The sequence below is a fragment of the Opisthorchis viverrini genome, assembly GCF_000715545.1.
Source record: "Opisthorchis viverrini unplaced genomic scaffold opera_v5_93, whole genome shotgun sequence".
NCBI lineage: Eukaryota > Metazoa > Platyhelminthes > Trematoda > Opisthorchiida > Opisthorchiidae > Opisthorchis > Opisthorchis viverrini.
In genome coordinates this window covers 430,647-447,400 of record NW_008751750.1, presented here as the reverse complement: position 1 = coordinate 447,400, position 16,754 = coordinate 430,647, and the positions used below count along the sequence as shown (strand labels likewise).

Below are 16,754 nucleotides of genomic sequence, written 5' to 3'. Positions count from 1 at the left end.
TATTGAACAGTGATGTTTGATCGCCGAATATCTGGGACAGTGTTCTGACCGTTTCATCAAAGCTGAGGTCGCGGGGCAGCTTGGGGAGAATGAAATTTGTGAACCGTTCATGCTCCGGTGTGCCGAGTTTTCGCAGCAATAGTCTGACTTTCCATCCATCGTCAAATTTGGAAAAATCAGTTTTGAACATGTCTTCGTACCGCTTGAACCAGGAGTCAAAAGTGTGACCAGAAAGAGCGTCAAATGTGAACTCCGTAATTGAGGCCGCGGCTGCATCAGTTGAGGAAACAGAAGACTCACCAGTACTGACTGCTGCTGTCTGGATATGCAGTTTCTGAGTCAGTGATTCAATGAGCTTCAGTTGCGCTTCTTCAAACTGCTTTTGTTGCTGCTGCAATAATTCTCGGAGCTGATCAAATTCGATTGACATCGTGGGTTCCCGTTCGCCAATTGTTGTAACTGTATTTTCCTCAGCTTAGTTCTCGGTCTGAGCCTCCCAAGCTAGCGTTCACGTCAAAACAAACACCAAAGGTGCAAAAGGTCTATTAACGCCCAAAACGAAATCAGGAACAGTTGTACAGCGCTTCGTATATATAGCGTAAGCGGCTATAACTTTCTGACGGGTTCTGGAGCTCCATTGGTAACCGGCATTTGGCCAATACTGGGTCAGGATTGGCTGTTGGGTCCAGATTGTTGACCAATCAGATCTCGTCTTGATGCCGGACCGGCAAGCGAATGAATTTTGGGCCAACCTCGAGCGGGCCAGGCTTCTCGGCCGTAGCAGCGCCTAAAGACGTGCGGTATAGTGGGATCCGCGTTCCTGCCTAAGGATCCGCGTGGATTCCTGCCTAACAGTAAGGAACTTGATCGAGGACTTTTGGAAAACCGAAGAATATTGCAATCGAGATGAGACCGTCATATTTTTTGTGGACCAAGCAGTCCACAAAGATAAGCTTGTTCGTAACACAGACGTGGTTCTCTATCTTGCCGCATGTATTCCTCGTTTTGCCGAGGAGTACTAGTTTTTTAGTACCTAAGTGCCTCAGAAAACTTCTTTCCCGGACGTTTCACAACACTTTTCATGGTATGTCGCTGAGACCGACTGTTCTATAACCGGCCAGTGCTAGGCGGTCCCCGGACTTGAAAACAGGGATAACGGTTGTGTATTTCCAGATAACTGGTACGGAAACCGTACCAGTTCCGAAGTTACTCGTCAGCAGGTGCGATGTCCTATCCGGTCCTGGCGTGCTAACAGATACCCATGTAAATTCCACATGTGGGCGTTGAAGCGGGATCAGAAGTGTTAGATGGTATAGTGCGTTCCACGAAGGCTGCATCGCAAGTAGGTTTCCGGGGGAAAACGCGGTCGCCTTGGTCCCCACTGGGGAATTTGCAGATTTCTGCCCCACCCTGGTTCCGATTTTCCCGAAATGCCATTTTATCGCCAGTAGCGCCAGTAGTTATCTTTTACCACGAAAAAGCTGTCACCTCATCCAGGGGACTTCAGCTTCTCTGGAGCTTCAACTCAGGTCAGCGCCGTGCTAACCTTTCTGGAATGAATACGGTATTTGCATCGGCTACTGCCTCAACCGGTGTTGTAGTTGGTTGCGACAGCACAAGCCGAGAAACGACGCCCACGATTATAGCAGAATTTGTTCTACAAAAGTTTCCGACAGAGGTCTTTGGATAGGGGTTTATTACCCGCTAGCATAAATCAGTGAGAAGAGTGGCCGTTGTGGTCACGTTAGACCTTTACGACCACTTGGTCCACGATGTTACAACTAAGTCGAGCGGTGGCGTTTACTACCGCGAGTGCTACTTTAACACGTGTCCAGTCACCCACTAGCCACAAGTTCGTGTAAAAAAGCAGTGGAAACCATTCAGTTGTAACACCGATTCAATGCCCAAGCGCTTGTTGAGCAGTCATGGAGCCAGGTGGGTCAAAGCCATTAGCAACCGATGACGTTGATCTGTTCTTAGCTGTCGACCCTTCTGTACCACTCACTTTAGACGGAGACATCAGTCGTAACTAGGACGGCTTAAGCGCTCCCACTTATACGGCAGGAAACGACATGTGGTTTCTCAGTGTTACCAAGTGAGCTTTGGGTTCCACGGTCCCCAATATGAGGCGTATTCATCGCTAACGCTGAAAATAATTAAGCCAGAAGAATTTAGACTCCACCTCAAGCCCAGCCTGCGTGCATAGTCTGGTGGATCTAGAGGACCCTGAAAATAGAGAAAGCTAGTGTAGCTGAGAATCTTCGAAAATGGTCTCATCTGACACAAAAAGGGGCTGAGTGGGCTGGCTGTCAGTGGTACCGTCATCGGAAATTCAATGTACAACGAGAACCCGTCTTGGATTCTGGCCTGAGTATTCCCGACAAGTGATTGCTCGAGATAACTCAGTGGTAAAGGAGCCAGCTTACGAACCGGAAAGTTCGTGGTTCGAACGTGACCGCAGCAGCTTGACTACTCCTGTCTAGGCTTCGGCAATCTGGCAGTATCCCAGCCATCCCAGCTTCCGTTGAAATGGCAGATGGGCCCCGAAAATGTGCTACAGCCAAGCGAGTATCTACCTTCAGTAACCGTGCAACGTCTGAACTCATCGTGCAAGGCGTGAGTCCGACAGAACTAAACAGAATTTCAAGCGTTTAGGTATGCATTGATCACCTCTTCACGTTACGTTGGGTCCTGGTGCAGCATTCACACATGCCGCTGATCAGCTGTGACGGTTTTCCTTACTTCCAGAGGGCGCTCAGCCCTGTAGACATGTTTTCTCTCCACATAATTGACCAATAGAGAAGTTCGTGAATGTTATCGTTGCCACTTATTCCAATTATCCTGGTTGTGTTGGAGCCCATAATGAGCACCAGAAATCTTGTCTACAACTAATGGGGTCCTTTTTTCCACTTTTTCTGAAAGTCGACACTAACACCAGCATGGAGTGTACTCTCCAAGGGATAGTAAACTTGAGTGTCGAAATCATCTGGAGGAAGATAAACAGAATTAGCCTATGCGAATAACATTACTTGGTTTTCTGACGTCCGCGCAAACGGCTCTGAATGGAATATGGGAAGCGTTCTCCTGTTTCGGCATGCATTTCGCACCTTCAGAGTGAAAATGTTTCACTTCAGTATTGCCGAATCCCGTTGGAACTTCAGAATGTGAGATTTGGGTTTATTGATAGGTTTCCTTATCTTGGCACATGCATAGACCGTGATTTAATACTGACGAATGAATTCAGTGCATACATCCTCACGGCACGAGCAGTATTTGTCCAAGTGCTTGACCTGTTGCGTGAAAAATAAATGTCACTAGTTAAAGCACCTTGAGACAGGCTTTACCCTGTGGCTGTAAAATTGGCCCCTTCGATCAAAGGACCCCAAACGTTCAGTTATTTCATCCCCTCTGTGTTCTGTAATGTAATGAAGTGACCCGTACGAGTACGACATAACGTGCCATGTTAAGGTGTTTGGACATGGACCATGTATGCGCGACCACCGCCTGTCAGTGAAAGCTCTGCTTTACGCTGAAAATCGTCGCTGGCAAGAGGTTCAGGGAGAACGGATTATAACGTAACGACGCAAAACGAATGCAGCTACTTGCGGGTTCACATTCATTTTACGCGTGACTAAAAACCCTCAAGGACAGTTCTTGATCAACAACAGTGGCGAGCGTGCTGTCACCTTTTATTGAGACAGCCTATTTGATGTTCATTTGTTGTTACTGGCTAGTTTTTTGTTGGATAGTCTGCAAGCCACGTCAGGTTTATCTCGCTGGTGGCGCCTTGCTCCAAGGTGATGTTCAGATTTATCTATTTTGGTATCACACGAGACAATTAGCTTGTTCTTGGACATTTACCTTGAGAACAATGATTCTCGCAACAAATTCCTGCTTCCGCTTTTTTTGATCCCTTACTAGGGTCATCCTCCATGGTTGTGTGGTAGTTGAGTATCGGTTTTCACTGCTACCTTATTGCTGTCCCAAGTGATGAGTCCTGCACGTTGTGCCTAAACCGGAATCACTGATGTTAGCGAGAACACGTACACCTTGATTAGGAGTTATATACCATTCCTTCAGCTTAACATAATGGAGATCAGACTGAGCAGCAACTACCAGGACCGTGAAACTTCATCCATTTTCATCCCTATATAAAGATGTGGATACAAGGAGCGGCACTGTCCACACCGAACGCGCCAGTGTAAGTTGATACCGGCTGATTTGCGGGGTTCATTTGTTATGCACATGGGCATGGTGTTTTATAAGGGCCTCTATACACTCAAGTGTCCAGGAGGGTTGAACCCGAAAGTCTGTAGTTCGTTCAGACTCTCCGAACCAAATGGATGCAAGCTGTTAGCAGCTGAAAACGGGTGGTTATTTACGGGCACTAATTTTTTCCATTCGTTGGCATATCGGTTGTAACACTAATAATAATCAATACTGCATTCGAGGTTTACTTTCATGAAGCTTTGTATTACAGAGGGACCAACCATGATATTCAAATCCATCACCTCTAAGGTTCCCCGGGTTCTAGCGCGTGTTCCACTTTCCATCCGACTGACTCACCACGAACGCACAAGCATCGGTATTCCTGACATACTTACAGAGGAGGAAGAATTAATGCAATCCATGGGTGAGCGCCATTTCGTGATTGATTGTATTTCTGGATTAGTTTCCAAGTTTGCCAAGGAAAAAATCGCCCCGGTTGTCTCCAAAATGGATCGTCAAGGTTATATGGAGCGAGAGCTGATAACGTCCTTATTTGAAGCCGGGGTATATGCCGATTCCTTTAATCACGATCATTCTGTCCTATGCACGTTAGCTAATGGGAATAGAGGCTCCAGCAGCCTTCGGTGGTAGTGAGCTGAACTTTGTCTCAAGCGTCATCGCAATTGAGGAAATCGCTCGGGTTGATCCGAGTGTGGCGATCTTGGTAGATATTCAGAATACGCTAATCATCACGTTGTTGTTGAGGCTCGGTACTGAGGAACAGCGTAACCAGTGGCTTCCACGTCTGACAGCCGATACGGTAACATCAGTCACGCTTGTTAATTTTCTTTTCTACCTTCTGCTTCGTTTGTTTTAGATTGGTTCGTTTTGTTTATCTGAAGCCGAGTCCGGTTCGGACGCGTTCGCCATGCGGATGAGTGCAACGCGTGACGGGACCGATTTTATCTTGAATGGTTCGAAAATGTGGATCAGCAACTCCATGGAGGCAGGGCTGTTTCTAGTCATGGCGAATGCGAACCCCTCTGCGGTAACTACAACCCAAGTTTTTATGGGATGACATCGTTATGAAGTAGAGGGATATAATAACTGATCGCTACCCATATCATCTTCCTAAGCGTCTTTTCTAGTAACTAATATCTGATCATACTGATGACGCATTTGCACCCTGGTTTCATGAATATTCCTTTCATCCTCCGTGTTTGAATTGGGTCTGTTGACGAAAGATTAGCTTGTGTCATCTTCGTTCGCTTTTTGCACAGGTCATTCTGAAATCCATTACCGTCACTCAATCATGAACACACCCCATTCATTTTTTATTCAGGGCTACAAAGGTATCACAACCTTCCTTGTCTCCCGAGACTCTCCCGGGCTCACAATTGGCAAGAAAGAGCGAAAACTGGGCCTCCGGGCATCTTCCACTTGTCAGGTCCACTTTGATCACGTCCGCGTCCCAGAAACTGCCGTGCTTGGAGAAGTTGGCCTAGGCTATCGATACGCAATCGAAATGCTGAACGAAGGTCGAATCGGAATCGCAGCGCAAATGCTGGGATTGGCAGAGGGATGTTTCGAACATGCGGTGAATTATGTTCGTGAACGCAAGCAATTCGGCTCGCGAATATGGGACTTCCAGGTGAGAGACACCATCTAAATCTTAAAATCTCCGGCTACGAAATCACTTCAGGCAGGTTATGTACCCTAATAAACGTGTGAACTTTTGATCCCCCGACAGTGTACAACCTAACATAACCACAACATTCGGCCAATTCAGGTGTTTGGTCGTCAGACATCATTCTTAGAGGAATTCACACGGAATGGGTAATCGTTCCAACGGTTAGGTGCAACGTTTCAGCAATGGCTGCAAGCTTCGTCATTGGTGAATGGCCTGCCACAAATACCGAAATTTAGGCTTTACAATGATCCGCAAGAACCGTATCCGGTACAAAGAGATGCATACAGTACCCGTGCGCATCATCGCGGCAACACCAGCGTCGTAACACTGATTAGAAAGCGTGTACTGTGTATCCTGCACTTTAGATAGAAACACACTCGGTTAGCGTTTGCTCCGAAACTTTCGTGGTGGTTTTGTCCAACATCGACTTTTACTGAAATACAGCAGCAGCGAGCTCCACCGACCGAACAATACTTTGGGCAACTTGTAGTCAGAACTGTGGGATAATTTCTTCCCGACACAATCAGCTTGCTACCAAACAGACTTCATATATTTGTATACTCTTCGGAAGTGATGTGACTGACACCGGTTAGAAGCCTGTCCATCAATACACTTTCTGAGTCGCTGTTATGGTCCCTATGTTCCATCTTCGGCAAACTGTCGAATTCCAAACACAAAAAAGAACAGAATCCCGTCAGTAGTCCACCGTAATGCGCTTCCTACCTCTTGAACTTGTTCGTTACCTTAAGGTATTTATTTGGACCCCACTCGTCTCCGTCCACTCAGGCCATACAACATCAGGTCGCAGATTTCGCCACTCAACTGGGTGCTGCGCGTGCATTCGTGTACAGCACAGCTAGGAAAAAGGAAGCCAACATGCCTATTCAGAAGGAAGCGGCGATGGTGAAGTACTTGACTGCAAATTTGGCGGGCGCCGTCGCTTCACGGTCAGTGGAATGGCTTGGTGGTGTGGGATTCACCGAAGACTACCCGGTGGAAAAATATTACAGGGATGCTAAAATAGGTAAGTTATGTTTCTTTTCACTTCGGGTTTCACCTTTAAAAATGGGGTTCCTGTTGTGAGTGCAAAAGCATTCAGGATATGACAGCCAAAAAGCCTAACCCGCACATGGTTGGCCGAAGTGTGTACTCAGTGTGTATCCAGCATCCGCTGAATGCCTGTTACCAATGTCACCTCCAGAAGGCGTCTGAATTTCCAGAATGTCGTTGACGCGCATACTTGAAATATGACGCGCTATACATGTGTTTTCTACCTGGTTTTGGGTGTTTTGTATTCTTTGTGTACCCTTGATGGTTCTAAAAAACCATCCAGCTGTAGCATCCTTTCGGTGCTTAACTTCCACGCCACCAGAAGGAATCACGAGGGCTGGGATGCTGCCACGTTGCCCAAGCATAGACAGGGGAAATCGAGAGACAGAGGTCGGGTTCGAACAATGGACCTTTCGGTCAGTAAGTTCACGCTCTAACCGCTGAGCCATCTCTCCCCTTGGTGGTTCTCTTGCTGAAAAAGGCTATTCTTGGGAGGATCAGACCGAGAACTGAGCTCAGGCGTTACCGTTATCATTATACGAGTGTTGTTGTATGATTATCTTTCGAACTTGTAGATACACCGCTGGTGTTGTTGCGGACATTGGACGGCCAGTTGGTGCCGAGTAGGTGATTGCCAGACGCGCACAGTGACTTTTTCCGCTTCCCATTCATAGGAGAGATGAATGTACGAAATTTTGCGGAATTCGGTTCGAGTTCGAAATAGCTCAATGGTTAAGTCGCCAACTGCAGGTTCACGGTTCAGAACCAACCTTTGCTTCTTGACAGCTCTTGTGTGGGCTCCGGTAACTTGGCCGTATCCCCGCCCTCAAGTGGTATGGCAGCTAGGCACCGGAAAGACGTTACAGCTGAACGATGATTAATACTATGAAATTAAGCTCAATATTTGCTATAGGCCGTACATCCACAACAAAGTTGGATTCAGACTAAAACAGTGCCTAGAAGTAGTCCTAATAACACAAAAGTTGTTTGCCGTCTTTTAGTGGTTGGTAGTGTGGGTTATAAGCGACAAGCTTTCTCACTTCGGACTCTGAAGCTGTTTGGCTGTGTGGTTCAGCCCTGATATCTAGCTCGCTACCTCCTGGTACATCATCTGACCCGAGCCTCCCTCAGTTGACTTTCCAGCTTCGCTTAAACGAAGGCTTTGTTACTTGACGTTCGGTAACAAAAAATGCAAATTAACATTGCATTCCCGCAAACCATACCATGAACCGACAAAACCCGGCCACAGTACTACGTTCAGTCCGTGTTACCAATACTCAGAAACTATGGTGCTGAAGGTTGGTAATTAGACCGGCGAGTAAGCAGCGGATAGAGCCACAGTTCGCAAGTGGAAGATAGAAGCCATAAAAATGGAAATGGTTATTGGCTTCGGCATCGTTGAAAGGTTTTTATTTATCGTACGAAATTAAGCTGAGCGTGACTCAAAACGGGAACGCTGTACGCTCCTCTTCAATTATTTCCGGGCGGTATCGCCTACACGCTCAAACGCTACGGTTTACCTTGATAACCTTCATCGTAGACACTACTACCCAGCTGTTAGAATCACTGTTGAAACCAGCTTCTGGTTCAGTGCTCTCCGTCTTTAGTGTCGATCAATCAGAGTAGCCGTGCTAGGAGAGAAAAGCTGCCTGAAGGTGAGGAAGATACATAGGTACATAAAGGCGAATACGTTGAAACTTACTAACACATGACAGATAAAACGTCAATTCATAATGTCACTCCTTCCTTCGTTTATTGTATAGGCACTATCTACGAAGGCACAAACAACATACAGCTCAATACAATAGCAAAATGTATTGACAAAGAGTTACAGTGATCAGGCCTTGGGATCCTCCGCTCCGCCTTTTCCGGGGAGCTCAAGCCCCACCAACCCAGCAGCCTCTTCGGTGGTTTTTTCCCTTGATTTGTATTTTTCTATTAATCTCTGAAAATTATGTAAAACAAAGTTAGGATTACCAACTATGTGAAGCATTTACTTATTTAAAAATATGTGATGACTTTGCTGACCCAGAAAGCCTCGTGTGCTACTGTTTTCGAGTGTATGTGGGGTTCTTAACTACGCGGTAGAAAGAATGTGAACACTGAACTCGTCCTTACATATATAGACGTAATACACTACTTATAAGATTGCTGAAGATTATTCGATAGCTCACGACCGGTTTCGCCCTTCTTGGGCTCATCAAGTGGGTGCAGTCACTGATTTTCCGTCAACCTTGAGACCAAATTGCACGAAATTAGCGAACGAATTTGATTTTCCGAGAGACTCACCTGGGACTCAGCTGAATCTCTCGCTTATGATTCAGTGACAAGAGGGATTACTCTGCTCTCGTTCAGTCGTTCAAGGATGTTTCTCAGTCACCGCCTAACAACTCTGAGCACTCACGCCAGTTTGCAACTCGACGCTGTATGGTCTCTGAAGTGATAATTTTAACTTCGACAATTCTTCACGTAGCTCCAGGACTTTAAGTACGCCAATTCTGTTTCATTTACCGGAGTTATAACGCAATCGCATAAAATATTCAGCTCCACGGTTAAGTGTGTACATCTCGTGGGAATTTCTCATCGCCTTACCCCATGTGCAGCTGTCCGAAACAACAAGAACACGTAAAGCTTATTGCTAACATTCCGACCACAGTCGGCTGATCTGATGCACATGAGTACAAGAGGCGCAGGGGCGTGCTATAACATGCTCTGAGAGAGGCTTCCAGTTTCAAATTTCACTGTGCAGGGTTGAGGTAGCCTATTTGATTGTGACCATAGGGTCTAATTTGGAACGCCAAAATATACATAGCCAACTATTCGGATATAGATTGAAATAGATTAAATTAGTATTGTGCGATAAGGGGAACGGTCCCGGCGTCCGGTTCGCTCATCAATTTGTCTAGCTGCATCTATAGGAGACCATCATTCATAAGACGGAAACTTATTTCCCACTACGTCACACCCTCTGGAGTCACGGAACAGAAACTTCAGGTGGTATCTTCCACCTAGTAAGATGCAGCCCAACTTTTGTTAAATGGTGAAGTCAGGCGTTTTGGTTACTTCGTCTCGAGTTTTCAGTGATACGTGTCACCATCGGAAATGTACGGTGGTGTGCTATGCAGCTGTACTTGCTAGTAAGGGGGTATCTACCACAAACTACTGTTAGTTAAATCATTCATAAAAAATATGGTGACCCCATCTTCCTTCGGTAGTCACTGGAACAACTTAGATGGGAGCGATTGCAAGTCATAAAGAGAACACAGGTGAAGGGACCGGCTGATGAACGGTTTACTACTCATAAGAACAAGTGAATGAAACAGCTGTTCGACAAAATATGCGAGACTCCACGCCGTAAAGGGGAGGGGGCTGCACGCAATTTCACTTTCCAGTGTTCGAGAATCGTAACGATACACCAGTCTTTAGCTGCAAACATGGATAATAACACCCATCACTCACCAGGTGCTCTTTCACATTCTTTAAATAATCAAGGTAAGTCTCCGCCAGAAGCCTCGCCTCGTGTTCCCGGGCACAGTTTTGCGCGTCAGTCATCTGATTATGACGGAATTCGTCAAAAATGAACCGAACGACCGGTGTCTTTGTGAAGACCTGCATGATTATGATCGGAAATAAAAACGTGGCCGATCTTACCATTTGACCATTGTACGAATGTTTGATTTCGCGCAAGATACCCCGCAAAAGCTGACGTCCGGATGCAGCGTGAGGCATGGAGACTTCCGTCCTACAATGACAAAAGCATTGTCACTAAAGGATTGCAGGGAAAATTGTCGGGAGATAGGGCGAAGACCATAGTTCAACGAGATCCAGTACTCTGCATGTGAATTATGGTTGCTCATAGCGCGTTGCGTCCACATTCGCCTCAGGTCTGAGTTAGCCATCAAAACCCACATGGCTTATACGTAGTGCGATCAGGCGTTTACCGTGAGGGCCAGCCTATCGACAACACCATCCGAAGGACTCAAGATAGTTCAGCGGTTAAGGAGCGAAGCGATTGATCGGAAGGTCTATCGCTTGAACCCAAAACTGGAGTATCGATTGTTCCTACCTCGGAATGCATTACAACTATACATTGAAGGGGTCGGCTGAGTGACATTGTCATCGTCACTAACACTATCAAATGACCAGCACTCGATAAAACTGTGAATGCAAATTTAATTGGTATCTTCACAAGGGGTATCCCAAATAAGAGCTACAAAGGTCTGCATCATCATCATCATCTACGGTGCAATATCATCTTTTAATACCAATGATTCGCTGCCACCTGAGGATCTTGCGGACTGTTACTACTCATATTGCTGCTACTACAGCCGCAGGCAAGGAAAATCTGTGGTAGATGGGTGCGCACAGGCATCCATCGTACAAAGACGTTTGAAGTGAGAATAACATGTAGCCAGCACCAACAAGTCGACTGTGGCGTGTGACAGTGTCGCTTTGGTGCGTTTGGTCGTACCCTTGGTTCTACTGTGCATAGCAAAGATGAGACCACAGTTCCAACTTACAACATTTTCTTGGTGTTTTGGCACTCCCTGGTCACGTGGTGAAAATCAGCACTAGAATTAATCAGTGATGGTTAGCTTTATTGATGGGTTTCGGCATTCAAGACAAAACAGTTTGTTCGTTTTTGACGGCAACATATTGAATCGTATTGGAGATGTAGTGAACAGCTCACGATGTCTTCTAGGGATCTTCCACTACCAAACTAACAGCTGTCCCAGATTGTTCACTATCCCAGACTCACGGGTTAAGGCGACCTTTCATTCGAGCAGCTGACAACCGTTCGACGATTTGTTAAGTCTCCAGATATGATGTCGCTGCATGCTTTCAGTTTGTGCTGTACATTGGGATCCATTAACAGCGGGCTCCGCTCCACCGCGTCATTTTACAATGTGTTCAACAAAGCATTCGCAGAATAACAACTTTCGGAACAGACAAACACTCTAGTGCACCATATGTAACCGTAAGGACGTACAGGTCACATACATAGTAGCTCTGCATCACTTGTGAACTTACACCCTCACTTGATTCGAATCACCTGTGGTGTTGAGGTGTTTTTTTTTCGAACGTAAACAGTCCTGACACTGCCATCTATCACACACAATTTATTAGAGCACATTTGCCTCAGTAACCAGGATAAATGTTATGATATAATAATAATCGTTCAGCTGTAGCACCATTTCGGTGCCTAGCTGCCATGCCAAGTCGACAGGCAGAGGTCGGATAAATGTTATGCTTACCTATCCTCGATCCCTTGAAATTTCAAGTCCTGCTTTAGGGCGCCGTTCCGGGCGGCAAACGTGCAATTTTTTTTGTAAAACTGCCCCATAGATCGGATGCAAATACATCTGAAGCTTGCCTCGAAATAGTGGACAATTCAGTCATGCTCACTGTGCGCAACCGATCAGCTACGCTTTACAGACGCTCTATACGCACCAGATTGGCAACTTTAGTGCGCGTTGCCGTTTTGGTCGCACTCTCTCTGGGTCCAGCGAGTCATACCTGGATAAGCATCTCGAACCGTGTTTCAAGCGTTGGTTGAATTGTATTGTGTACAAGGCAAAAGTCTCCTTGGTGTGTGGGATGATCGTTCTACAGATCAGAGTCTATATAAGACAAGAGAATCACTTTTTTGCCAACCATAAATCCTATGCATCACTGCTTGAGGTTGCACAAACCTGATGATGAGCGTAACTTCAGAACCTCAGTATTTCATCACTACGTTGATTTTGCACTCTACTAGGCAGTTTCCAGAAATTTAACAAGCCTGTACAATAATCTCTAAATAGCGTTCTTCGGAGGCGTCCACTGACTTCCGTAGGGCCTCCTGCCTCTAGGGGGCCACCTTGGCAGAAACTTCGCTTCCTGATGACTGAGCTCACTTTCAAGAAGACGAGGAAAACTACTTCAACTACCTTGTGACAACATGAATGAAATGAACTATAGAGTGAAGGTCGATGCGTGTCCTATACTCCAAATCTGGTTAACCGAACTCAAGAGTGGACTCATACTCGAGGCTACAAGCATACTGTTACTAACCAGTGCTGAGCACGAGAAACGTTATGCCAAACTCCCACCTTTATTTCCTTGGCCTTTCAGTGCGCAAATAATCACGAATCACTTGTCGTATGATATCCACACGCCCCGTAGTGATTTGCTCAACGAAGTCCCAAATACCAGTGAACATGGAGTACAATCAAGTAATGTTTTGAATCGGGGTAGACTTCGGAAGCATGTCATTTCTGCCAGTGTATGGCCGAATGCCATTTCTTCAGAGATGGACAAAGCTTGCGTTGCAAAGTAGTGTTGCAGATATGATCTACGAATAACTAAATCTACAACGAAAGGTAATACTCAGGTGATCATTTTGATTTGCAATGTTTTCCCTGAGGAAGATTGAGGATATCAACATAAATGCCTAGAAAATAGACGGAGACGGGAATGATATCAAAAACCGCTACTTAGCTAGCTGAGCAGTTTGTATTGCAGGAACAGCCTACAGGTTTGGATTATATGCCGCCGGTGCGAACGTAATTATGTTCCGAAACAAAATCCATCGAAGATGATTGAGTAGCTTGGTAAGAAGACTTCTGCAAGCGCTAACCATTTGGTGATTAAACGTCTGATGCACAGATGTTGAGTCACACAATGAACACTCGAACAAAGCACGCATTATGAGGTCGAAAAGTGCTTTCATCACGGTGCCTGGTCCTCAGTGGGAGTCGTATGCTTCGAGATTGACGCAAATAAATGTGGGCATAGGACAGCAACGAGGAATAGACAACGGAAAATAGTCAGTTTTACTCACAGCAAAGTGCTGGAAAGGACGGATGCTCGCCAACCAGTACGCTTGCGGTTAACAGTGAAAAGCCAAAGCTAATTTGAGAGTGTTGGTGCCTTCGGTTGACACAACAAGGATATCAGGATAGGAAGAGGATGGGCGTTGTCCTAATGACCTAACAAAGCGGTTAGAACCAGTGGTGGGGATACGGTTTCTTTGAGGCTAACAGGGGAGGTGAAATTCAACGGAATGCCTACATGGAGGAGTCCGATTACACGTAACAAAGAACAAACAGACGGGAACCGAATACGGTATCCGATGGGGCCAGATGAGACTTATTGTCGTATGAAATACCCCTCGGAATCAAACACTGTGCACTCAGAGTCACCCACAGATCAACGTTTTGAGCCACTGTAGGACACATGCGAGTGAATGTACGATAACAAATGTGCCAAGAAGACTATATTTTCCAAATTTCCATCAAGAGGAGTCAATAAACATAGATTGCCCTATGTGAACAGATATACAGATGAAGATCATTTTAGTATCCGGCTAGGGTTGAAATCAGGTGCGGTGAAACCGTGTCCGATGAATGCACGTTTAGGACCATCCAAACATATATCCTAAGGCTTTTGAAAGCAGGCCGGAATCTTTGTTTTGGCGAACCTGAAAGCAGATTGATGATAAGAAGAATAAATATGACAGGCTTAGCAAGAACCAAAAATGAGAAAAGATGCGTCAAATGTTAGGTAGCAGGCAACTCCTCGTGGTGACGGCAAAAGAGAGGCAACAAAAAAGATAAAGCAGCCTAAAGCCATCACACTCTCTCTTTATAAGGGTAAAAACGGTCGAATGTACCATAGGAAGAGGGAAAAATTCTGGTCACAGCCTCAGGCTATTATTGGTAACAGGGTCTCGAAAATCCGACGAATTCACCATAATGTCCTCATCCAAACAGCAACAACTTTAGCTCAGCGCCAGTACTTAACTGCTGAACAAACACAACAGAAACTCCGTGCGGACGCTGCACGGATTGGGACTATGGCAAATATTAAAAGATCCCCTAAGATAATCTACGTGGAAACTAAAAACAAGGATGACAAAAGCTGAGTGATAAGCACGGGGGTTTGTTAAGGCAGGAAGAGTTTGAGGGAAGTAAGTGAGTAGCATTCCAGGGTAAAGTATCGCCAACATACAGTTGCCATACCAGTGCTTGAAGCCGTAAAATGGGAGTTGACACCGAGTTATACGGAAAAATGGATTACTGATGCCCTGAAACCCTCAAAACCAAGGATCTCGCTCACATCACGGTACGAAATTCGTCACACGTGAAGCTTGGGACAGCTTCGCAAATTATGCGACTTTGTTAAAGGGTGTCCGTAAAACTGATGTTGAGTAACGGCTTCGTCGTATACCTGGCATCCGTCTATAGACACTCGTAACCAGTTCCAAGAAAATTCCCGGCTAATTCGGAACAACCATATAAATAGCCTTAAAATCTAACAAATATCAACCGCGAAAAGAAACACAAAAACCTGGAGATCGGAGAGAACAGGATGCTCAGGGTTTCTGGCGACTGATGTCTAAACATCGGTTGTGTGAGCGCACGTCAGACAAATTAACCAACAAAATGTCCAAAATAATGGTTCACATTGCACCTTTTCATGTAGTCACAGGCAGACATCAGAGAGACCCAGATCCTCTGTTGTAGGTTACATGAGCGCAACGGACGAGTTTTTGATACCTCCTGAGAGAGTGGATCACAATACGCTTCATAAAATAGACTGTGGCACAAGGCGAAACAGGGTATCTCCAAAGTTTTGGACCAACGAAAAGTGATCGTTCAATACAGAGAAAAAGTTGTATTTCACAGAAAAACTAATTCAATCCAGCTATGAACCACATTGGACCCATGAGCTCAAATATGTCGAAAATACCATGTCGTTAAGTATTTACACAAGAAACTAGAGTATCCACTTGGCAAAATACCTGAATTCGGATGCTACTCGTCCGTTTCAGTTCCACTTGGATACATTAACCGATAGCAAACCTGAACCCGAACGCGGAGGAAACATCAGTTTTACAGATGCAGGCCAGTGGCACGACAGAAGTAGGAGTCGTGAAACATGTTCCGAATACAGGTGCCCATCCATTTTACATGGTAGTTTTGAGAGAACTACAAGGAGGGTATGCATATAGAGAGTATATTATACTCGCAATCCTCCACGATAGCAAGTGCAAGCATATTTAGATTAACGGAGTCGCCAGGGTAAGCAGCAGTGTGACCAAGGGTTCCACTGCATTCAGTCGAGGTTACGTAACCGATGAACGACTTTTCCCCATCCAGACCTCCCAAGCACTGTCTGATCATGATGCCACATGAATGGAGTAGCATGGCAAGATATGACGACACGGTTACAGGCACGATATTTTGATCAATCTACCTCAAAAAGGAAACGATTGGTTAAAAATGCAACTGCAGTATAACATAAAATTTCAGAAGACGTGCAAATAGGGTAGTGAATTTTTATGCCATTAATTCCAGACAAACCAGATAAGCTGTGAACTCACACTGGTCGTTCTGTTTAAATGATTAATCATTCGACCATCACCGGCCAATGCACGCATTGAGCTGTGTCGAGCCACACCGCAGCTCCCAGCTGGTTTACTGACTACCAGTGGAGAAGTAAAACTTTGGTTGCACCAACTCTTGTCTCGCAATCCAGCACCGCTTTGCCCAATCTCGACGCGTTCCCTGAGAGGCCCTGACGTAGCACCCAAATAGCCTACTTGTCTGCCAGGTCGAGAAGGGGTGGCCGGAGAATTCCATCCCGTCGCAAAAGAATTTTCCCTGTCATTATCGAAATCTCCAGCTTGAGCTCCTCCCTTGAATCGTTCCGACATAACATCCTACAGAAGAGAAAACAATAGGAGAACAGCCTATCTTGTACGAGAAAGAATGACAACATGAACCCGGAAAGCTTATATATATATATATATATATATATA

At 45.6% G+C, this 16,754-nt stretch overlaps 2 protein-coding genes across 2 annotated transcripts in view; one reads left to right on the top strand and one right to left on the bottom strand.

Annotated features, from left to right (window-relative positions):
- Positions 1–4,480: 4,480 nt before the first annotated feature.
- On the top strand, positions 4,481–8,983 carry T265_13702 (hypothetical protein; the record flags this gene model as incomplete). Its single annotated transcript, XM_009170122.1, has 6 exons — positions 4,481–4,773; positions 4,823–5,029; positions 5,087–5,257; positions 5,552–5,860; positions 6,686–6,923; positions 8,713–8,983. The coding sequence occupies 6 exons, from the start codon at positions 4,492–4,494 to the stop codon at positions 8,784–8,786; spliced, it is 1,281 nt and encodes a 426-aa protein (XP_009168386.1).
- The window catches only part of T265_05158 (hypothetical protein), a gene marked incomplete at both ends in the record, with an annotated part of 16,249 nt that continues 8,145 nt past the window's right edge, over positions 8,651–16,754 (bottom strand). The window contains 3 exons of the mRNA XM_009170090.1: positions 8,651–8,894; positions 10,409–10,651; positions 16,317–16,655. Coding sequence (XP_009168354.1) covers positions 8,787–8,894; positions 10,409–10,651; positions 16,317–16,655 — 690 coding nt within the window. The remainder of the gene's footprint in view (positions 8,895–10,408; positions 10,652–16,316; positions 16,656–16,754) is intronic.